We start from the raw sequence: 23,712 nt of genomic DNA on the forward strand, positions 1-23,712 counted from the left end.
CAATCCCACTTTTCCCTCTGATTAACTAACTGTGGCACCTCAAGGAGATGAGTACTCTTTACGAATCCTCACTTCCTAAGTAGGAAAACCAGAGTTGTATGATGTGATCACCAAGGGCCAGTAAGTGCATTATGTAAGAAACCTCAGTCAGTGTAGGTGCTCAATAAATGTGTGTGTTTGTGTGTGCATATGTGTGTGTGCATGTGTTAGAGGTGTGCATGTATGTGTGTGTTCTTGAGTACAACAAAATGAAAGGATCTTTATCTGGTAACTGTGGGGCACCACCATCCACTGGTCCCACCTACTCACTCAACCTTATCCCAGATCCTCTTCTTTACCCTTCCTTCCCCAGGGGAAGGTCACTTCCCTGCCCCTCCACACCATACTCAGTCCTCTCTTATCACCAGGCCTGTCCTTCCCCAACCAGGTCCTCCACTCCTGGCAGGAGACACATAGGCCTGTCTCCACCTTCTCAAGGCCTTTACCTGACTCCATCTGGGCACCCTCACATCTTCCCAACCAACATTCTCAGTCTCCCTGGAAACAACCCCCCACCTCAGGAGGTAGAAGATTTACTTGAACTTTCCATCTTCCTTGGCACGTCTCTTGTTTCTGGTTTCTCATTTTAAGGTCCTTGGGCACCAGGACTTAGACGGGGACCTTCATAGTGTCTGGTCCACAACCAGGCACTCAGTTCATAATCAGTATAGAACTGTAGTTGTTTCTTCAATCACTTTTAATTCTCCTGATAAATGGCATCTTTAGCCAAAATCACTCATTAACTTGGACTTGCTGATTCATCAGTAGCTCCCAGTGTCACAGGATGTGGGGGCCAAAAGTCCTTTGAAATCCCTGACCCTCAATCTGTCTTTGTAAATATGGGTCCATTGAGCCCAAAGAATGGAAGACCCTGACCAAAGATGAGACACAACCTCAGGGGACATCCCTAAAATGCCAGAACATAGGAAGCCACGTCCCTCACTCAGTCACCTGACCATATCCCAATCCTGGCGAGTCTAATGGAATAGCATTCCTCAGAGACCTCAGTCTATAGGTGTGTGTATGTGTCCCTTCGTCCCCTCCCCCTGTGCTGCAGCCTTGTACACATTCTGACCTATGGACACCAGGGACAAGCTCACCTGGGACAGCTTCAGGGGTGTTTCCTCACTGATCCCCGAGAGGTCAGCTGCGTTGTTGAAGACCTTGGTGATGCCCATTTTGCCCAGCACATTTTTAAGATCGTAGGTTCCAGAAATGGACAATTTGGGCAAATATAAATTGACATATCTGTCAAGATGGTTAGAAAACAGGAATTTCACAACATTGAAAGTTTTCCTTTTCTGGCCATTTCTCCCACTTGGCACCTGTGTCTCTGCCCACAGGAAGATGGAGGTTGGTGTTGGTTTATTGTACTTTTAGGTGCCCTACCCTGTGTCAGTGAGTAGAATGACGAAAGTCCTCTTGCCCTGCAAAGCCTCTCAAATGCCATCTCGTCTGAGAAGCCCCTCGGGCAGATCTAGGATGTCCTCTGGAAGCACTTTGCACACTGCCCTGTAGGGCTTGGTCACCCCCAGACTGGGACTTTGGGGCTGGAATCCCAGGGGAACGTGTGGTGTGGTGTCAGGTACTGAGTGCCATTTGCCCAGTGAATGATGAGTGATGCAGGGTGCTGATTGCTCAGCTCTTGTTTTCCACGGGTACAAAGTGTGGCTGAGAGGGTCTGACATGATTCTAGCCATGAACCTTCTATCCTTTCACCCCACATTCAGTCTTTGCCAGGAAGCCCACCACTTCCTTCCTGGTTCTCTCCTGGTGTGTGTTGGTGCTGCTCTCCCTGAACCAGGTGCTGACATGGGGAAGGGATAGTGTACATTCTGGAAGTTCCCAAGGTTGGGACTTTCGCCTCCTGAGCTGTGGGCACTGTACCTCTCATGGAACCTGGTTAGTGCTACCTAAACTGATGCTGGCTTCTGTCTCAAAGCACAAGGTTATGCACGAGATGAGAGTCCACCCTCCCCTGGCCCTCTGGCCAGGCCTGATGTGGCAGGTCCCGGCCAGCCCTGAACTGGGAATCACCGTTTGTCCATGGTTGCGTAGATCCTGCGGAGGTGACCATCAGAGACTGTGGCTTCCAGCTCCTGCATCTTCCCTGGGTCGGGCAGGATCAGGTAGGCGCAGAATCTGTTCCTGTAGCGCTGCAATAGCACCCAGGAGGAGATCTCCCTGTCTTGCATTGCTTCAAACATGCCCGCGCGGTAGATCATGGGCACCTGTACTGTGGTCTCCTTGTCCACATGGAAGTCTCCTTTTGCTATACCCTCAGCCTCAAAGTTAGCCTTCCACTGGCCTGGAGAGAGGTGAAGGTGCATGTCAGCCAAGAGTGGGAAGGGGTTAGGTACCTGTGGTAGAATGAAGGAGCCCTGAGCCTCCTCGATGAGATGGCTCTCTCTGAGCCTCAGCCTCCCCAGCTGTAAAATGGAGCTGAAATGGACATCAGTCCACTGACAGGACTTTTGTGAGGATAATGCCGGACTGGAGGACGGTCCAGATTGTCTCTATTGTAGAGGCTCAGGGATGCCAATCTGGCTGGTCAGAGTAAGCATTTTCACTTGTATTTCATTTGTTTGGAAGATGCTAAATGAAAATTATTGGCATCAGTCATACTTGGCACCTCCTTGCCTGAGTCTCTCTGCCCCTTGTAATTGGCGGTTCTTATCATTCAGGGAAATCACTCCTGTTCTTACCCTAATGGCCTTTTCCTGGACCAACGTGAAATGTGGAGGCCTGGGCACCCCCTCTGCGATACCAAGAGACTGTCACCACCTGACAAGTCAGAGTAGACAGGAGTCTTGGGGACCCCTGAGCCCCAGTTTCTCATTGGATGAAAGACAGAGACAGAGGCTGGAGAGGGGACAAGATGCACCTGAAGTCCCACAGCAGAGCTGGGACCCAAGCTGTGCTGACTCTGGCCTCGGGGCTCTCCATCGCACCATTCTGCTTCAGGCCAAGGAGCCAACAGTGTGAAGGAAGCAGCCCCTGACCTTGATTGTCGCCTCCTTACCTCAGCTATTTCCATGGACTATTTAAACAGCCTCAGAATGCCCTCTGGGCCCCACAGGTTTCTGACATTTTCAGCACTTGGAGGGAGGAAGGCAGGCTGAGATTCAAGTTCAGTTGAGCACCCACTCTGTGAGCTTATAGTCCCATGTAACACATTTACTCCTTACAGAAACGTGACAGCAAGGGGATTATTATGTTCATGTTCCAGATAGGAAACTAGTACCTCAAAGAGGTAAAATGACTTGATGATAGTCAAACAGCTAATAAGAGGTAGAGGCAGGATTTGAACCCTGGTCTTTCTGCTTCGAAAGCTGTCACTCCTTCCACTACACTAGAGTGGTTCAAGAAACCTATTCTTTTCGTGCATGCTGCTAAACTTTGTTTTCTGGCCCTGTGTTTGCAGGGAGGCATTGCATATTTTACCTCCCTCCCTGGTAGGGATTTATGATACACATGAGAACATACACAAAAGACTCTGACAAGTCCTGCAGGGAAGATGATGCTTTGACTGTTTGACCCATTGCTCCCTAGCCTTACTTGACCATGGTGAGTTTTTTTTGGTTGGTTGTCCTCAACTGCATAACCCATGTTGAGATGCATAGTCATGTCGCACCCTGCACTGCCAAGGAAAGTTTAAGAACTGATGCTTGAGAATATTTTTGGATGTTTCTATGTGAACAAGAGCAGGCTGGTTGTGCAACCTTACCTTTAAAGAAGATGTAATTCACCAGAGCAAAAACTGTGTCTTTGTCAAGGTCTTTGACCAGATTCACAAATTTTCCTTGGCTTTTCTTCTCTACATAATCATTCATCTGTTTCTTAACCTTAGTGTCTGTGAAGTTGACGGAGAAGGCTTCTGAATGATACATTTTCTGGACATCGCCCAGAAACGTATGCTTTTGCTTCAGCTTCTTATCAATAAATAGCATACTGCTACTGATCAGCTGTTTGTCTGCCTGGTTTAGCGAGTTGAAGAGATGCTGTAAGCCTTTGTGGATATCAGACGTAGGAAACTCCTTCAAGTTGAAACGTAAGCCCTGCAGGATCTGGGTGTGAGTCTCACCCTTGGCCCCCAGGGAGAGCATCGCAAAAGCTGTAGCGATGCTTAGTGGGGAGAAGAGGATGTTGGTAGAGTTGGATTGATTGGCCACATGGCGGTACAGGCTGAAAGCAAAGTCACCCAGGTTCCGGAACATCTTATGGTGAGGGTGGGGATCTATATAGGAACCCTGAGCCAGGGAGGCAGAGAGCAGGCAGCACAGGCCTGCCATTAAGAGGAGGCCCCACGTGATGGAGGATGGCATTGTCCTGTGAGAGAGAAGGGGCATCATGGTCAAGTCACGCCACACAATGAGTTCCCTGGCCACTGGTTAACACCATCTAAAGCAGCCAGAGTTTATTCCACATGTACTTTGTGCAGCCCTGTGCCAAGCACTCCCTACAACCTTGTCACCCAAAGTCTCCGAACAGTAGCTAAGACTTTTACAGTGCTTACCACCTGCCAAGCTCCATCCTGAGCACTCTGCTGTCTTATCTCATGTTCTTCTTATAACAGCCTTATGATCTATGCCATATGACGATTTTCAGTGTACAGATGAGGAGGCCAAAGCTCCACGGGGTCAAAATCACTTATCCAAGGTCACAGAGCAAATAAAGTAGCAGGACCAGAACCACACACAGGAAGTGTGGGTCCAGAGTCCATACTGTCTACAGCTCCACTGATATCTGCAGTGACCCTGAGGTGCAAGTGCCACAGCCCCTATTTTATAAAAGAGGAAACTGAGACACAGGACACATAAGGCACATGCACACAATTACCCAGGAAGCAGCCAGATCAGGCTCAGGGATGACTGGATTTGAAACAGCTCTAGGGTGGCTGCCATAGAACTTTGTTTTTTAATGGGCAGAGAGGCTGCTGTCCAGAGAGGAAAGGATCTTGCCTAAGGACACACAACCAGAACACCACAGAGTCAAGAGGAAAACAATCCTGTTTGACACTGGCCCTGACCCTTCCTCACGCCACATACTTCATCCATCTGCCTTTTCTCGCAACTACTGCAGCTCTCACATACAGGCTACTGGATCCTGAAGTGGATTATTATCTGAACCTGCGTGTGTCAGGCCTGGGAATGCTGCTGAGAAAAGGCACCTGAGAGCCCTTAATCTGGTGGGCCTCACAGACATTCATTAATCTTTGTCCCAGGGAGTATCTTATTATCTTCATTTTATAGGATGTTGAAAGTGAGGTTTGAGAGGGTTAGTGCTTTGCTCATGGCCATGCAGCTGGCCAAGCAGAGCCGAGACAGACAGGCCTCTCTGCTTCTTGTCTGGCATTCTGTGCCGGGGATGGTCACCTGCTAACTCTTCCCCAGCCGGAACCTGGGTGTTTCTAGGGGTCGGGGAACGAGGAGTCAGGTCTCAAGCTCAGTACTAGAAACACTTGGCTGCACAATTCCATGCAGTGGGTGCTGTCCTGTGCATTGAAGGATGTTTAGCAGCATCCTAGTAAAACCAACCCTTAGATGTGACAATCGAAAATTCTCCAGACATTGCCCAGTGCCTTCTCAGGTCAAAAGTGCCCCTGTGGAGGTCCCTGTGGGGCAGGAGGGGCTCATAGCCTGAGGCCCCCTTGGGAAGCCGCCACCTCCCTGGTTGGACAGAATTCTCATTTCAGAGTGGCTTTGGGTCAATTGAGTCCCAACTGAATTTGCTTATTGGGGCCAAAGTTGTCACTAGACCCAGTCAGTTTGGGGCATTCATTCTTCTTGAGTAGGGACCTTGTCTAGGGACCCCAGGACTCTGCTGTGGCACGCTGTGACCAGGCCTCTGGGAGACATAGCAGATCTCCTCTCCTGCTACCTGGGGGCTTGGACACCTGTTCTTCACTGGGAACTTAATAATAGCCACCTCTAAGAGGCTTAATTACAGCAGTCTCTGAGGGTCAGGGCTGTTCCCATTAAATAGTCATACAACCACAGGCCCTAGAAACCATTCCAAGCTGGCCCCACAGTGAGTCTGAGATCCCATCCCCCATATTGTCTACAGTCAGCTCACCTCCCGGCCCAGGGCTCAGATGATGCTACTTTCTCCAGTGGATGTTGCGGGGTGGCATTTCTTTTAGCTTTCATTAGGCCTGGGTTCTGATCTGCTTCTGTCGTTTCCTAGCTGTGGACCCCCAAATTTTAATCTCTCTGAGCCTGCTCTTTAAAATGAGATTTTTGGGAGAAGTGAGTGAAATCAATCTAGTCATCATAACTCACAGCCAGAAAGAGAGCTGGAGATCTGTTCTTTGGGGGAAGAGGGCCTTGGGTTTTGCAAACTAAAACTTTTAGGATCAGTGAGCAGCCAACCATCATCAAGATGGGCTATGAACCCAGATAAGAAAGGGGAAGAGGTGACAGGAAAGGGTTATCTGAAGAGTTAATGAGTACATCTCAGCCTTTCAGAGATCAAGGCCAGGGCTCTAAGGTAGGAGGGTCGGGCCAGGGAACAGATGGGGAGACCATGGGCCATCTTCTGGAAATTGGGAAAAGCAAGGTCACATCTGTTCTTTCCACTAAGATAGGCAGAGCGTGGAATCAAAGGTAAGGTCAAGGTCTCTGGCTCTGCCTGAAGTTTTAAAGGAACCAGGTAAGAAAGAAGGATCTGAGAAAGAGAAGCATGGCAGGAAGGGGCGCAGGGGCGAGAGCCTCCAAGAGGACTCGTCCATGCCTTTGCAGGTGTCAGAGTCACAGGTGAATACCACCGAGGCCACAGGGAGGGATGAAGAGAAAAGTGACAGCAAGCCTCTATGGCCCCAGCACTTGCTGTCCTTGAGGACCTGCTAGGTGCAGGGGCATCTGAGGAAAGTGATTCCATCGCCCAGGGACTGTGCTGAGCAGGACAGTGAAGGCTCGCTGCCTGGCTTCCAATCCTGACTTGGCAGTTGCAGCCAAACCTGTCCGCGCCTCAGTTTTCTCCTCTGTCAAGTGGAGACAATAATCACGGCACGGTGGCCCAGCCTCACCCCCAGCACCGGCTCCAGAGGAGGCTGTAGGGGAATTATACCCTTAGCAGATGGAACTCACCTATTCTCCAAAGAGACTCACTGGGCTGGACTTGTCTCACAGGCTGTCCCACACTCTCTCCTGGCTTCACCTACTTATAGGGCATCTCAGGGAGTTGGGAAGCTAAGTTGCATGGCCAGTAACTGCCCCCTATTATGCAGGAAATGAACCAGGGGAGCCTCCAGCGCTTAGCCAGCGAGGGCCTGATATAATCGGAGGGCCGTGCTGTACCTGCCTGAAGCAGCCTAGTCCAGCAGAACCAGCAGGTGCAAGGTCACCTGAAGGGTGGGGTTATGGGAGCCCATGCCATGCAAGACCAAAGGTTCATCTTCCTTTGATGCCCACCTCACAGATCTCTTGAGAGGAGTAAATGAGTAAAACAGTTCCAGAGCCTGAAACTGTGCCTGAGACATGGTTGACCTTCAACAAATATCAGTGGCCTGAAGTCACTGAGCTTGTGGCTGCCAAGGTGCCAGCCCCAGGAAAGTTCATGTCGGGACCTGGAGTCAGCCTCCAAAGCCCACTTATCCAGGTGTGGAAGGGAGTTAATAGACACCTGCCAAGTGCCAAGGCTCAGAGAGCCCATGTGAAAGAATGACATTGGGCCGCCCTGATGTAGTTAGAATCTTGCAGAATACCAAGCCCTCAAGGGACCTCGGTGTTCCCATTTTGGTAGTGAGAAAACAGGCTCACAGAGAAGAGGCGACCTCCCCAGCTCCCAGGGCACAGTACTGGTAGAGCTGTGAAAAGATCCCAGGCTGCCTGACTCCCAGCTCAGGGCCTATGGTCACAAATTGTTGCATTGTTAATTTTCTCAGTGACTTAAGAGACAGGAAAGCGGGAAGCTAGTCCCAAACTATTACTTTTAGAATCTGCAGTCTTGATTAATGTTTGCTGTTTAGTAAGAACCAGCACTACAAAGCACTTTGCAGAGCAATCTATAGAAGAAGCTTGGAATGAATGGTCTCATTACCCTTATTTTGCAGTGATGGAACTCGAGGTGCACAGACTGCGGGGCCCGCTCGCGGTTCTCTACTAATTGGAGGCTGACCGGGATTCCTGAATGCTTTCTGCTTTGTGATACTGCCTTTACCATTTCATCCTCACATTTTAATGCTGAAAGTGCCCTCAGAATGAGAGGAAATTACAGTGATAGCACTCAGAACGTACTTTGAGGCTCTTGATAACTGCAGACTAAAGAAAAATAGCTTTTAAAAATTAATCCAGTCTGTTCTCTGTATCTATGAGTCTGTTTCTAGTTTGTTTGTTAGTTTTGTTTATTAGATTCCACATATTAGAAAAATCATATGGTATTTGTCTTACACTGACTGGTTTATTTCACTGAGTATAATACCCTCCCTGTCCCTCCATGCTATCTCAAAAGATATGATTTCCTTTTTTTTTTTTTTTTACAGCCAAGTAGTATTGCATTGTGTAAAGGTATCACAGCTTTAAAAAAAATTTTTTTTTTAAAAATTGATTTTTAGAAAGAGAGGAAGAGAGAGGGAGAGAGAAAGAGAAACATCCATGTGACTCGGAAACACCAATCGGCTGCCTCCTTCATGCCCCCTACCAGGGATGGAGCCTGAAACCAGGCACATGCCCTGACTCCAAATGGAACCTGTGACCTTTCAGTGCACAGGACAATGCCCAACTGAGCCACACCAGCCAGGGTGTTCCACAGCTTTCTTACCCACTCATCTACTGATGGGCACTTGGGCTGCTTCCAAAAAAACTACAGACACAGATCGCAGTATGTTGACTGCCAGGAGGAAAGAGAATAGGGAGGGGGAAGAGGGCAAAGGGGGGATAAACGGAGGCAGAAAGACTTGACTTTGGGTGGTGAGTGCACGATGCAGTGTGCAGATGCTGTGTTACAGAGTGCACACCTGAAACTTGTGTGGTTTTATTAACCAATGTCACCCCAATAAATTCAACAAATATATAATTAATACATATTTCTAACTTGTTCTGTTTGCTGTGCTTTCTGTGAAAGCCCCACTGTGACATTTAAAAAAATTCTAGCAGCTCTGCTCTTTCACTGCATGGTTTTCACTTTGTTCCCAGATAACCAAAGTGATAAAAAGTGCTACACAGTGGTCACGGAAGGCAGCCTTGATTTCAGAGAGCAAATGTCCCTGGTAATTATGTCAACTCCACCTGGGGTCAGGCCTTCCCTTTGGGACTTTCCTGCTGTTCCCCATGTGACTTCACAGGGCACCCCTAGATTTCCTGGCACATTCTCACCACAGCACCTGGACTGTTTCCCCTGGCATGAGCTTACTACCCCTTTTCTGGCACTTTCTGATGTGGTTCCCTCCTAAGGGTTCCCCTTCTGCCTTTCCTGGTCCTTTCTGATGTTAGCCGTTGTGGAAGGCTTGCTTCTTAGGTGAAGACTTCTTTGAGGGCATTTTCTCTGATTCTAGTTGCATCAGTGAGAAGGAGCTGGATTTTGCTGTGGTAGCAATGAACTCAAAATCTCAAGAGCTAGCACCCTGGGCTACTGCCTGTGTCCCTGCTGGGAAGGGAGCTGCCTGGTGAGTGTGCCTTTCTCTGATTTCTCCACCCAGGAACCCTAATTCCATTAGTCCTCCAAGGCTCAGCTCAGTTTCATTTGGAAGCTTCCCCACAGGGACTGGCCATGAGTGTGTGGCTGTGTGCTTTGCTTGCAGGACCAGTTGTGAATATCCAACAAAGGGCAACCGTAGAAGGGCCCTGGCCTCTAGAGAAGCTCTTAGGTTGTGTGTGGGTGCTTGTGGATCATTGCTGATGGTTCTGAACCGACTCTGCAGATGTACATTCACCACACTGCTAAGCCTTTGAAGGCGGGACCTGGGTCTCCTTCTCTCTACCCCCAGGATTTTGCAGGTACCCAGCAAATGTTTGTACCTTCTTATTGAACAAATGCCCACCTCATGGGCTTGTGGAGAGGATCAAGGGCGCCTACGAGGTGGAAATCAGTATGTAACCTGTATTTCCCACTTGAGTTCTGAATCAGTGCACACATGTGAGAGCCCAGAAGCCCTCTTTACCTTGGTCTTCATTTTATTGAATGAGGCTCAGATGGTGCCACCAGTCAGGGCAGAGCTTGCACTTAAAAGCTTGTTATTTATGCTTAAAATCGAATTGCTGTGTCTTTACCTGCAAACTGATAGAGCCATGTGAATATCACTGCCAGGCTGTCCCTGCCTAGCCCCAAGGCTCCTGTGTATGTTTCTTTCTCATCTATCTCAGAGAGGAGCTGGATCCCCGCTTGAGGGGAAACTGACCTGGACCAGCCCAGAAGCCCTGGCAGCTGTGTCTTCAGCTAGTGTTAGACCAGAGAGGTGGACCCCACGTGGGTGGACTCCACATGGACTGGGAGGTTGGAATTCATCATAAGGTCTGTGATGGTCTGGAGAATGTATGGTGTCAGGGCAGCCCAGGCCTAAGTGAGGGATGACCTTCTAGGCCTGGGTCTTCACTCTGCTAAAACCAGTACCCCATCTGTAAATTGGGCATAACAACTCCTAGCCTGTGTCCTTCAAGGACTGATTTTGAGGGTCAGTGGATACTTTTGAAACACTAAAGAACTGGCAAAGCTGAGGCTCATGGCTGTCCTGTCTGACTTGTGGTGCACTCTTGTCCTCCTATGTCACGGCTGCCCTGATGCTTTGCCCACCCCATGAATGAACCCTGTTGGTTTCCATCTGATCCAATGAGGAGACTCTGGGGGCTTTAAGCTAATCCGAATTGGCTCCCTGCCAACCAGGTCCAGACTAATGTAATGACAGGCCGCTCTTTGAGGTAAAGTGATGGTATCTTAGGTGAGTGCCTCCACCTCTTGGCCTTTCCCTGAATTCTCAGGAGTTCCAGCTGGCCGTTGCAGCTGCCCCTTTACTCCCATGGATACCAGTATTGGGGTGTGAAATGTGTGGATTGCTTGCTGAGGGCTGTGTGCTCTGTAACCTCGAGTGGGAGGAGCTATGGTGATGAGCGGCTTTCCCACTGAGGCAGAGGGGTGTTTTCCTTGCAGTGTGCTGGGCCCCTAGCCTTCCTCATATTTCAAGGAGGAATTCAGCTCTGCGTAAGTCCTGTGGGCTGTGTGGGAGGGAACATGGGTGATGTGGTGAGGTGTGGTGGAACAAGAAAGCCTCTGACGCCAGTTCTGCCACTTACTGGCTCTGGGACCTTGAGCAAGGCCACTAGCCTCCCTGAGCCTCAGTAGAATGGGTGTAGAAGAGCAAAGCAGCTCTGCTCACAGCATCACAGTGCTGCTCTGAGGATTCAGTGAGAAAATGCTGAAATAGCCCCTCCCAGGGAGCCAGGCTTATAGAAAGAGCTTGTAATGCCACAAATAAAGTCCCTGGCATTGGCACCCTACTCTGCTATCCTTTAAAAGCTGTTTTAACTATTCGATGTGAACCTCACACCAACTCAAGGTAGGTTTTATCTTCATATGGGGATATACTGAGGCTCAAAGAGGTTTGACTACTTCTCTAGTCACACAGCTGGAAAGTGGCAGAGTCTGAACTTGACCCAGGTTCTTAGACCCTCAGGTCTGGCATTATTGTAGGTGTCTGACAATGTTCATATCATTATTGGAGTTAGTGGAAGTTGGAAGTCTACAGGCAGGGGAAACTCGAGGATATGAGGCTTATTTGGGAAACAGTTGACTCTTCATCCATTATATTAATAATGTGAAACATGTGTAGCCATTTTGGTTTGAAAAGTGTAAATTTCTGACTCAACCTTGTTTTTTTTTTTGTTTCATTAGTCCTCACCTGAGGATATTTTTTCCATTGATTTTTAGAGAGAGTAGAAAGGAGGGAGAGGGGGGGAGAGAGAGAGAGAAAGAGAGAAACATCAATGTGAGAGAGACACATTGATTGGTTGCCTCCCGCATGTGCCTCGGCCAGGGCGGAAATGGGACCTGCCAGCCAGGTACATGCCCTTGACCAGGAATTGAACCCACAACCATTTGGTGTGAGGGATGATGCTCTAACCAATGAGCCACACTAATCAGGGCTCAGCCTTATTCTTTTGGTAGACATTCATCCACCGTGAGTGGCTTAGACTGTGATTACTTGATTTGTGCGGGATGGGGCAGTCCTTCCCCAGGACAAGCCCATTCCTGTGACAGTCCAGGGAGCTGCCACCTTCAGTCTGGTGTCCTGCCCAGCTTCCTGACTGCTGTAGCTCTTTGGCAGGGCCTTGGAGGATGGGAAGGAGCCATGTGGCCCTTAGTGAAAAGGGCTGTTCCTGGGACAGCCTCTAGCTATGGTCCAGCCCTGTGGTTTCCCTCTGAGGACCATGGGGACTGCCACCGGGCAGGAACAAGGCAAGTTGAAATGTGTCCCCTTCAGAGCTGAGCCAAGGGAGGGCAAGCAGGGCCACTGGGAGGGTTGCTGGCTTGGTATACTTCCTCTCCAATAAGTAAGGAATCATTATAATTACTTTCCAGAGCCATCCAGAACATCTTGGCCAAATGATGAGGGAGGACAGTAGGATGTAGGGTATGTGTCTTGGGGGTAACTGTCCTGCTGAGTTTGAGAAGGTGATACATACCAAGACCAGGGACCTTTGTCTTCACCTGGGGAGAAGAGACCTGCTTCTAGGAGAGTATATTTGAGGGTCCTGGGGTAGAAATGGAATGACAAGGACAGAATGCGTGTCCCCAGTCCAGCCCCATTGGAAAGGGCTCCCGGAAAGATAAGCCAGAGCCATTTGCAGGAAAGGCCTGTGAGCAGCTAGGGCCCCTGCCTGGCCCAGGAGACACTGTGGGATGAGAGGGTACCTGGTCTTCTCCCTCTGCTTCTGGAGATGTGGCAGCTCAGCACCCCCGTGTGGGCTGATGGTGCTGGGAGCACCAGGGAGGCAGCCTCATGGTGGGCGTGAGCAGCCCTGCATGGGGAGGGGCTCTCATGGGGCACAGGGGTGGGGGCTTGGTGGGAGGACCTGGTGGAAGCTTGGTAGAGGCAGGGGCCATGGGCTGGAATTTGAGCTGTGCAATTCCCTCTTAGCAGTTCCCAGACAAGCCTGGTCACCTGGAGCTTTCGCACAGTGACTAGGGAAGAGGCGGTACGCTGTGGCTGTCAGCCCGCCTTTCACCCTGTCGTGCGTGCCTAGTGCCAGGTGCTGTAAATGTCTAATAAATACCAGTGTAGTGGGTACATGCCCACAATATCCCTGTGGCGCGGAACCCACATACACCCTGGGTAGAGAAGGGAGACTCAGAGAAGAGGAGGAGGGATTTGCATGTCACTTAGACCAGGCCAGTCATTCTTTATTGTCACCGATGGAGGGGACCTGCCCTAGGAGAGGAGGTTTGAACCAGAGAGGCAGTTATTTTTGGGTGGGATCCACTACCTTCCCCATAAAGAGGAGACATTCGGTGTTTCTATCATAAATGGCCACGAGGAAGGGCCTGTTAAACTTGAGATCCGGGGGAAGCGACATTGGCATGGCGTGCAGGGATGTGGCCCCAGCAGCTTCTGTCCCTTTCTCGTCTAGGGTCAGCACGGCCTTGTGCAGGGCCTGGAGGGGAGAGAACACAGAGACCTGTTCTGAGCGGACACAGGCAGCCCGTCCCCACTGGGGCCTGGGAGCAAGGCCTGGTGAGGACAGGGGTATTGGGAGGGCTTCCTGGGGCCTGTCTCCATCAGCTGAACTTCCCAACCAGGTCCTCCTCTCCCAGAAGGGGACACACAGGCCTGTATCCACCTTCTCAAGGCCTTTACCTGACTCCATCTGGGCACCCTCACATCTTCCCAACCAACATTCTCAACCTCCGTGGAAACAACCCCCCACCTCAGGAGACAGAAGATTTATTTGAACTTTCCATCTTCCTTGGCACGTCTCTTGTTTCTAGTTTCCGATTTTAAGGTCCTTGGGCACCAGGACTTAGATGGGGACCTTCATAGTGTCTGGTCCACAACCAGGCACTCAGTTCATAATCAGTATAGAACTGTAGTTGTTTCTTCAGTCATTTTTAAGTCTCCTGATAAATGGCATCTTTAGCCAAAATCACTCATTAACTTGGACTTGCTGATTCATCAGTAGCTCCCAGTGTCACAGGATGTGGGGGCCAAAAGTCCTTTGAAATCCCTGACCCTCAATCTGTCTTTGTAAATATGGGTCCATTGAGCCCAAAGAATGGAAGACCCTGACCAAAGATGAGACACAACCTCAGGGGACATCCCTAAAATGCCAGAACATAGGAAGCCACGTCCCTCACTCAGTCACCTGACCATATCCCAATCCTGGCGAGTCTAATGGAATAGCATTCCTCAGAGACCTCAGTCTATAGGTGTGTGTATGTGTCCCTTCGTCCCCTCCCCCTGTGCTGCAGCCTTGTACACATTCTGACCTATGGACACCAGGGACAAGCTCACCTGGGACAGCTTCAGGGGTGTTTCCTCACTGATCCCCGAGAGGTCAGCTGCGTTGTTGAAGACCTTGGTGATGCCCATTTTGCCCAGCACATTTTTAAGATCGTAGGTTCCAGAAATGGACAGTCTGGGCAAACTTAAATCGGCAGATCTGTCAAGATGGTTAGAAAACAGGAATTTCACAACATTGAAAGTTTTCCTTTTCTGGCCATTTCTCCCACTTGGCACCTGTGTCTCTGCCCACAGGAAGATGGAGGTTGGTGTTGGTTTATTGTACTTTTAGGTGCCCTACCCTGTGTCAGTGAGTAGAATGACGAAAGTCCTCTTGCCCTGCAAAGCCTCTCAAATGCCATCTCGTCTGAGAAGCCCCTCGGGCAGATCTAGGATGTCCTCTGGAAGCACTTTGCACACTGCCCTGTAGGGTTTGGTCACCCCCAGACTGGGACTTTGGGGCTGGAATCCCAGGGGAACGTGTGGTGTGGTGTCAGGTGCTGAGTGCCATTTGCCCAGTGAATGATGAGTGATGCAGGGTGCTGATTGCTCAGCTCTTGTTTTCCACGGGTACAAAGTGTGGCTGAGAGGGCCTCACAGGAGTGAGCTGACTGGCACTCAGGCTCCCTCTGACTCGCGATAGATTCAGCCCCTCTCTGTTCTCTTTTCTCAACCTCTGATGCCAAGAATTCAGGACTGGGGTTGGGTGGGTAGAGGTGTTAAAATATCTCTTTTAATTTTAACCTCATACTGTTTGTATTTTAATATTCATTTATATGTATGTTTATAATGTATTCTTTTAGATATTATTTATTTTATCCATTTATTTTACATTTTGTTTTGATTACTTATGTGTTTATATTGCACATATTTATATATTTATGTATATTTTGTAATGTACATGATGAAATATTTATGAGCACAGGCATTTGTGAATACAGAGGCATATGTACTAATTTGGGGCACATGCTCAAGTATTACTTCACTCTGGGGGCCCCAGTGAAACCACACCGACCTAGTGACAAGAACAGGAAGCACCGCCACCCCAGGCCTTGCTTTCCCGGCCTCCAAGCAGCTTCCCCCATGCAGCTGCGGACTGGCTATCCTTTCACTCCACACTCAACTGCTGCCTCTGCCGGGAAGCCCACCACTTCCTTCTCCATTCTCCTACAGCGAGTGTTGGTGCTGCTCTCCTTGTACCTGCTGCTGACACCAGGAAGGGGCAGTGTCTATGCTGGGGAGGAAGTCCCCAAGGACAGGACTCCTGAGCTGTGGGCACTGTCCCTCTCACAGGGGTGCTATGTGAACTGATGCTGACCTCTGTCTGGAAACACAAGGTCATTCGCAGTTGCTTGGCCCACCGGATGTGGGTCCCCTATCACCCTCTCTGGCCAGGCCTGATGTGGCAGGCCAGCCTCTGGTCGGGGATATCACCTGAATTGTTTCATTTTCAGGAATGTAGCGAGGTCTTCCTTGGAGAGATTGGCTTCCAAATGGTGCATTTTCCCTTTGTCAGGCAGGATGAAGAAGGCGGTGGCGTTGCCCACGTAGTCCATGAGCAGCACCCAGCTGGAGAGCTTGTTATAGTAGACTAGGTTAAACCTGTCCAAGCTCTTCATCATGGGCACCTTGACAGTGGTGGCCTCATCCACGTGGAAGTCATCCTCCTCGGTCATGCTAACGTCGAAGGGATCCACCCATTTCCCTGGAGAAAGGTGAAGGTGCATGTCAGCCAAGAGTGGGAAGGGGTTAGGTACCTGTGGTAGAATGAAGGAGCCCTGAGCCTCCTCGATGAGATGGCTCTCTCTGAGCCTCAGCCTCCCCAGCTGTAAAATGGAGCTGAAATGGACATCAGTCCACTGACAGGACTTTTGTGAGGATAATGCCGGACTGGAGGACGGTCCAGATTGTCTCTATTGTAGAGGCTCAGGGATGCCAATCTGGCTGGTCAGAGTAAGCATTTTCACTTGTATTTCATTTGTTTGGAAGATGCTAAATGAAAATTATTGGCATCAGTCATACTTGGCACCTCCTTGCCTGAGTCTCTCTGCCCCTTGTAATTGGCAGTTCTTATCATTCAGGGAAATCACTCCTGTTCTTACCCTAATGGCCTTTTCCTGGACCAACGTGAAATGTGGAGGCCTGGGCACCCCCTCTGCGATACCAAGAGACTGTCACCACCTGACAAGTCAGAGTAGACAGGAGTCTTGGGGACCCCTGAGCCCCAGTTTCTCATTGGATAAAAGACAGAGACAGAGGCTGGAGAGGGGACAAGATGCACCTGAAGTCCCACAGCAGAGCTGGGACCCAAGCTGTGCTGACTCTGGCCTCGGGGCTCTCCATCGCACCATTCTGCTTCAGGCCAAGGAGCCAACAGTGTGAAGGAAGCAGCCCCTGACCTTGATTGTCGCCTCCTTACCTCAGCTATTTCCATGGACTATTTAAACAGCCTCAGAATGCCCTCTGGGCCCCACAGGTTTCTGACATTTTCAGCACTTGGAGGGAGGAAGGCAGGCTGAGATTCAAGTTCAGTTGAGCACCCACTCTGTGAGCTTATAGTCCCATGTAACACATTTACTCCTTACAGAAACGTGACAGCAAGGGGATTATTATGTTCATGTTCCAGATAGGAAACTAGTACCTCAAAGAGGTAAAATGACTTGATGATAGTCAAACAGCTAATAAGAGGTAGAGGCAGGATTTGAACCCTGGTCTTTCTGCCTCGAAAGCTGTCACTCCTTCCACTACACTAGAGTGGTTCAAGAAACCTATTCTTTTCGTGCATGCTGCTAAACTTTGTTTTCTGGCCCTGTGTTTGCAGGGAGGCATTGCATATTTTACCTCCCTCCCTGGTAGGGATTTATGATACACATGAGAACATACACAAAAGACTCTGACAAGTCCTGCAGGGAAGATGATGCTTTGACTGTTTGACCCATTGCTCCCTAGCCTTACTTGACCATGGTGAGTTTTTTTTGGTTGGTTGTCCTCAACTGCATAACCCATGTTGAGATGCATAGTCATGTCGCACCCTGCACTGCCAAGGAAAGTTTAAGAACTGATGCTTGAGAATATTTTTGGATGTTTCTATGTGAACAAGAGCAGGCTGGTTGTGCAACCTTACCTTTAAAGAAGATGTAATTCACCAGAGCAAAAACTGTGTCTTTGTCAAGGTCTTTGACCAGATCCACAATTTTTCCTTGGGTTCCCTTCTCTACATAATCGTTGATTTTTTTCTTGGCTTCATTGGAGTCCTTAAAGTTGATGGAGAAGGCTTCTGAATGATATATTGTCTTGACATCCTCCAAAAACTTATCCACTAGCTTCACACTGTCATCGAGGAATAAGCCATTGCCAGTGGTCAGCTGCAGCTGGTTGTCTGGCTGGTTGAGGATGTGGAGGAGACCCTGGAAGCCTCTGTGGATGTCAGCCTCTGCTCTCTCAGTGAGGTTGAAATCTAGACCCTCCAGGATCTGGGTGTGAGTCTCACCCTTGGCCCCCAAGGAGAGCATGGCAAAGGCTGTAGCGATGCTCACTGGGGAGAAGAAGACATTGGTGGTTTTGGACTGATTGGCCACCTGGCGGTAGAGACTGAAAGCGAAGTCAGCCAGGTTCGGGGAAATCGTGTAACTGGCTGAGCCATGGTCATGCCTGGATGCATCTGTGTCCTGCGCAGCGTCTCCCTGGAGACCCTCAGCCAGGGAAGCTGGTACCAGGCAGCACAGGCCTGCCAGCAGGAGGAGGCCTGACATGATGGAGGATGGCATTGTCCTGCAAGAGAGAAGGGGTATCACGCCCAAGTAAGACCACAAGTGAGTCCCCTGATTAACACCGTGTAAAGCAACCAGAGTTTATTCAACATCGACTTTGTGCAACCCTGTGCCAAGCACTTTCTACAGCATTATCACTGGAAGACTCCAGAGTCACACACCTAGATGGTCTAGGTGTGGAATCCACATTCTTGACAGCTCCACTGATGTCTGCAGTGACCCTAAGGTGCCAGTGCCAAGGCCTCTGTTTTATAATAGGGGAAACTGAGGCATGGGATGCATAATGTACATGCTGACAGTTATCCAGGAAGCAGCCAGATCAGTCTCAGGGATGACTGATCTGGAACAGCTGTAGGAGGGTGGCCATTGAGCCCTGTTATTTAATGGGCAGAGAGGCTGCTGCCCAGAGGGGGAAGGATCTTGGCCAAGGGCACACAGCCGGAACACAGTGGAGCTTTGAGGAAACTCAGTGGGTGGCTGTGCCCACTGGACACTCACAGTGAGCCTCACCCCCTGCACTGGATGGCTGCCCTCACGTGCATCTATGGTCTCAGCTGCAGGAATGGCTGCAGTGTCTGCTTACCACCTGTCCCAGCTCTGGGCTCAGCAGGGATGTGGGTGTTAGAGGTGCTGGTCTCTAGTATAGTAGGGGTTGGGGGGGGGGGCATTGAGAAAGCATCTCTTTTTTCTTCAGACAGACTTGGTTTCTAAGTACAAGTCATTTACTGTCTCTGGCCCTCACTTTGCCTCATGTAGAAAGTGAGGTCGTTGGGAGAATTTAGTGAAATAAGTCTGGACACCAAATCTTATATTGAAGGGATCTGAGAGAGCAGCTTTATGAGGGAGAGGCTACTGGGGGCTGCAAACTAGATGCCTTCAGAGGACAGGCGGAGAGGAAGATGTGTTCTATGGCTGGGGGAGACAGTACAGAGCAGTGAGGCCTATGGCTGAACCAGCAAGAGCAGATTCTGTCTATTGATGGTCTAAGTCAGTGCCACCCACAGCAACATGGAGCACCCCCCGTCCCACAGAGCTCCCTCTACTTTGGACATGCCCCAGCCCCGGGCCACCAGTCTGCAGCCCCTGAGTACAACCTGCTCTCTTCACAGATGGGGAAACAGGTCTGAGCAGAGAATATGCCTGTGGTCACACAGCTCTAGCTATGACTCACATAACTGAAGCCATCATTTTCATAAAGTGCAGTGACAAAGGAGGCCTGGAGTTTGGATGAGAATCTGAGAGGAAAAGTTGGAAATAAGAAACACTGGGTTTATCTACCCCCTTGGACTTTTAAAAGTTTTCAATAAAACAACCAAATGAAGCACAAAACCGGGCTCTCTCCACCACTTTTTTCTGGCCTTTAGGTTTGTAAATAACCCACAGAGCAGACCACACATTACATAATATGTGTCTATATTTTTCTTGAACTAGCCTGTGGTTTTAGAGCTGAAGACAACGCTAAAATTAGTTCTGCTTGTTTTTCTCTCCCTCCGATTTCTCTAGACGTCCTTCTGGATTTTGGTGCATCCTTCAGGGTTGGCGAAAAGTGCCCATCTTTGCAGGACTCACAGATCAGAAGGGCTTTGGGCCTAGGCAGGGTAGGGACACTAAATATTCCGAATGGCCTCAGGGCTAGAGGCTGTGGCTTCCAGCCCTGACAGGGCCACTACTCTCTGCTTGGCCCCGGGCAAGCATCTTATGCTGGGGCCTTGCTATCCCCGCTTGATCAGTCGAGGCGGGGTGTGGGTGTGTATGTTACCTAAATGAGGTTCCTGTGCACTGATGGTGGATTCTTAATTAGAGGGGTGCCTGGGTTTGAGGAAGCAGAATGTACTCCCTATGGGGTAGGGTGAGGTGCCTCCCCCTCAGAGGGTTGCCGGCCTCTAAGAAGGTCGCAAGGCTAGAGTGGGGCTAAGGCAGGGAGGGCTGCAGCTGGAGTGAGCACGTGTTGCCCCCAGTCCATCTTTCTGGGTGCTACACCACCTAGTCTGGTTCCTTCTTTTCCAGTAAGGGGTGTGAGGCCCAGAGAGGGCCAGGGCCTTGCCAAGGCCACACAGCGAGTCAGTCACAAAGTTGTAATCAGCCTTGGTTTTCTCACCACTTGGACTTCAGACTGAGACAGCCATGGCCTCAAGTCTCAGACTCCATGAATGTCAGAAATGGGCCCTGAGGGATCCTGATGTTGGCCTCGAGCCTCCTGTCGGCCTCATTTTGCCTTTCAGTCTGTTTCTTACTACTTCAGCATCCAAGACTTCTGCTGTCTCCTTGCCCTTCTGCCAAAGGCAGCACCTTGCACCCCCCAAAGCCTAGTGCTGGGGAAGCCACCAAGAGATGAGAGAAGAGATGGTGAAGTACCCAGAGGTGTGTGGATCAAGCTTTAAAATAAACAGTGAAGTTGGCACGGTGACATTTCCAGAGCCCAGGGCAGGTGGGAGCAGTCTCTGCCAGGCAGAGGAGAGAGAAGGGAGCCATTCTTTTCACCTAATCTCACACCATTTCCACCCAGGAGCATAAAGTGAATGCCTGAGAAGGAACCAGGGTTCCAGAGAAGAGACTGCACCATAAGGTCACAGCCTCCTGAAACCTGGTACTCAGTAAGCTCAGGTGTGACTCAGCCATACCTCTTATAGGCAAGTGGCCTTGGGCAAGTGACTTCACTTCTCTGAGCCTCAGTAGAGAAAAGGATCTGGCAGGACCGAGGTGAGGAGCAAACACAGTGATGGCTGGGCAGGTGCCGACCAGGCGTGGAGGACCCCCCACATCTGCACGCAGGAGGGTCACGTGTGAGAACTGACAGACTTCTCCCTGGAGAGCTGCCACATCGCCCAGGACCAGAGAAGGGGCCCCTGCTCAGCAGCGAACCACCTCTGACTTTGGAAAATTTTAAAGTTAATTTTCCAAGTATTTATTTATTGGCTGTTAGCTGCCAAACCTGATGCCCAGCAAACAGCAGCATCCCCCTCATCTCACACTTGGTCAGCAGCAGGTGTTTGATAGGCTCTGTCTCATCTAACCTTTTCTCAAAGCCCACCCTTTGAGGTGGGAATTATCATTAGCTCCATTCTATAGATGGAGAAATTAATTGAGGCCTACAGAGGTTCAGTAACTACTGAAAACCACAGGGCTGTTTGCTTATGAAGTTGGCATTGAACCCTAGGCATTTTGGTTCTGGAACCTGGCATTGAACCCTTCTCTGTGCATAAAGCTGAAGCCAGAGGCTGTGAAACAGAAACTAGCACAGGCGGCCTGGTCAAATGAAGGGGCCAGCATTGCTTGGTGGCTAAGACCAAAGACTACGAGGCCAGAATGCCTGAGTTCCATTCACTATCAGCTGTGTGATCCTGGACAAGTTACTTAACCTTTCTGAACCCTGATTTTCTGGAGATGATAAGGGTGAACTTCCTCATAGAGCTATTGTCCAAGTAACTACGTACAAAGTGCCAAGATGTGCCTGGCGCACAGTCAGCTTTCAGGACCTATCAGTTGTCATTGATTTTGTTTTGGGCCTTTCAGAGCACTATGTGGGAATCTGGTGGCCTTGGCCTTGGTCATCGTTGTAGCCCCATCTCCAAAATCCAATGACAGAAAAATCATATCCTTCTAGCACTCCAGAGTCCAAAGCCAGTGGGGGTGGATGAGAAGAAAGAGGGCAAAGCATATCGACATTTTGCCCAGGAGGACAGAGAGGCTGAATAACTATCCAGGGTCCCCCAGCATCGATGAGGCTGGGGGGCCAGCCCAGGCTTTCCACTCCTTATCTGGTATCCGAGACCCAAGAGAATTATTGTTGACAGTAAGAACGGGGTCAGGAGTGTGGGTTCTGGGACTAGGTGGGTGGGGTTTGAATCCTGGATGCTGTGTAATTTGGGGAGAGTTATGAACTGCTCTGTCCTCACTGTCCTCATTTGTAAAATGGTAATAACCACAGTTACCATCTCAGAAGGTTGCTGTGAGGCTTAAATGGGAGACGGGCCAGAGCGAGGGCTCAGGAACACAGCTCAGAGCACCTATGATGGTGTCCCTCTCAGGATTTCCCATCTTGCCCCATGTGCGAGGGCACCCAGAGGCCCACTGTGCACAAGGAGGCCCATTGTGATACCTCTAGGCTGAGGCCTAGCACAGCTCTCTTCTAGGTGTTTCTGCAGAGAATGGAAGGCCCGTGAGTGGCTGGAACCCTGGGCTCCGAGTCTGGCCTGGCTTCCCTACCAGGACCCTACTTTAACCTGGGCTCCTCACTGTCTGTCTGGGCCCCAAAGTTCTCATTTGTAGAAGGGGAGGGGGCCTATAGGGGACGACAGGAAGGACACAGGAGCTGTGTCAACAGAAACAGTTTCCCTCCTGGGTCCCAGGAGCCAGATATCTACTCCCACTTCTATTCATAGAGGGCCAGTTTATTCACCAGTAAGTACTGGGGAGGCTGTAGGCAAGCTGAGGGAGCAGGAGAGGACCTCTGGGGATGCTGTTGCTTTGATGACAGGAGGCCTGTCCCCACCCTGCTCCATCTTCCCTGCATTCCTGGGGCTGCCTGGGCAGTGCAGGGACTGGAGGCCCCTCCAGAGGCTCTCCCCTGGGAAGGCATACTTACAATTTACTGTCCTAGGCCGGGGCTGGTGACCAAGGCTGAGGAGACAGAGCCCTGTCCTTGTTTGTATTTAAGCAGTGAACTCAGTGGGGCAATCGGGGAGGCTGCTGGTGAATATTAACCAAGGTCAACTCAGTTATCAGAGGAGCAAACAGGGACTAAGTCCATCTGCCAGACACTGAGCCTCCGCCCACACTGCCTGTATGTGCTCTGCCTGGGGAGCCGACAGCCCTCTGCTCCATAGACCAAATGATGTCACTGCACCCTGCTCATAAACCACAGCATCCTGCGTGCAGGGTAGGGTGGCATGACTCAGGGACTTAGGGACGACACCACTTTCCTGGTGCTACACTCCCTGCTGGGGACTTCTCAGTGGCTGTCTTGTTGGTATCTGGAGCTCCCATTCACTGAGCTGCCTCAAAACACCTGCTGCCTAAGGCACACTGCTGCCCTGAGGGGTGGGGGGTGCAGTGGCTTATGTGCCCGTTTGGCAGACAGGGAAACTGAGGTCCACAGCAGAGAGGCTGCTCGTTCAAAACCACTAAGCCGTCCGGGATACAAAAACTCTCTCCACTTCCTGAGGAGAAAGTGGGGCATGTCCAGTGGGGACACAGCCACTTTAGGCTGACACGGGTGGCCTTGGGCACAGGTGAGGGGTCAGGGAATGGATCTGGATAGGACTATGCTGCCATAGGCCGCTGCTCATCCCTTGGAGCCAGGAGTTTTCATGCCACTTCCCAGCCTGGTCCTCGGGAACATATGGAATGACTTATGTCAAGGACCTGGCCGCAGTAGGCTCTTTACTTCAGTCTGCACAGCCCTCTGCTCAGCCCTGCCTTCCAGGCTTCCCTGAGCCTGGGGAGACTCAGTTCTTGGGCAACCTCAGGCCTATG

General features: G+C 50.3%; 1 protein-coding gene and 1 pseudogene across 2 annotated transcripts; both read right to left on the bottom strand.

Annotated features, from left to right (window-relative positions):
* Positions 1–763: 763 nt before the first annotated feature.
* On the bottom strand, positions 764–4,364 carry LOC308552345 (alpha-1-antiproteinase 2 pseudogene; annotated as a pseudogene). The gene is made up of 3 exons: positions 3,674–4,364; positions 2,094–2,347; positions 764–1,412 (listed from the first exon to the last, which is right to left on the bottom strand). The product of its transcript is annotated as an alpha-1-antiproteinase 2 pseudogene (transcript).
* An 8,974-nt stretch (positions 4,365–13,338) lies between these two features.
* Positions 13,339–22,953, bottom strand: LOC308556768 (alpha-1-antitrypsin-like). Its single transcript, XM_081136333.1, has 5 exons — positions 22,823–22,953; positions 17,592–18,238; positions 15,902–16,172; positions 14,480–14,627; positions 13,339–13,622 (listed from the first exon to the last, which is right to left on the bottom strand). Exons 2-5 carry the CDS (start codon positions 18,232–18,234, stop codon positions 13,431–13,433), a joined length of 1,254 nt encoding a protein of 417 aa, XP_080992459.1. The 5' UTR covers positions 18,235–18,238; positions 22,823–22,953; the 3' UTR covers positions 13,339–13,430.
* Positions 22,954–23,712: the final 759 nt, after the last annotated feature.

This window comes from Miniopterus schreibersii (assembly GCF_964146895.1).
Source record: "Miniopterus schreibersii genome assembly, chromosome: 1".
In the NCBI taxonomy this organism is placed as follows: Eukaryota; Metazoa; Chordata; class Mammalia; order Chiroptera; family Miniopteridae; genus Miniopterus; species Miniopterus schreibersii.

Excerpts from the sequence above, each read along its gene's own strand:
- LOC308556768 (XM_081136333.1), bottom strand. The coding sequence starts at position 18,234 with ATGCCATCCTCCATCATGTCAGGCCTCCTCCTGCTGGCAGGCCTGTGC. Across the intron at positions 16,173-17,591 it reads GAATTACATCTTCTTTAAAG|GGAAATGGGTGGATCCCTTC; the intron begins GTAAGGTTGCAC and ends ACCTTTCTCCAG. Across the intron at positions 13,623-14,479 it reads CACCCCTGAAGCTGTCCCAG|GCCCTGCACAAGGCCGTGCT; the intron begins GTGAGCTTGTCC and ends TCTCCCCTCCAG.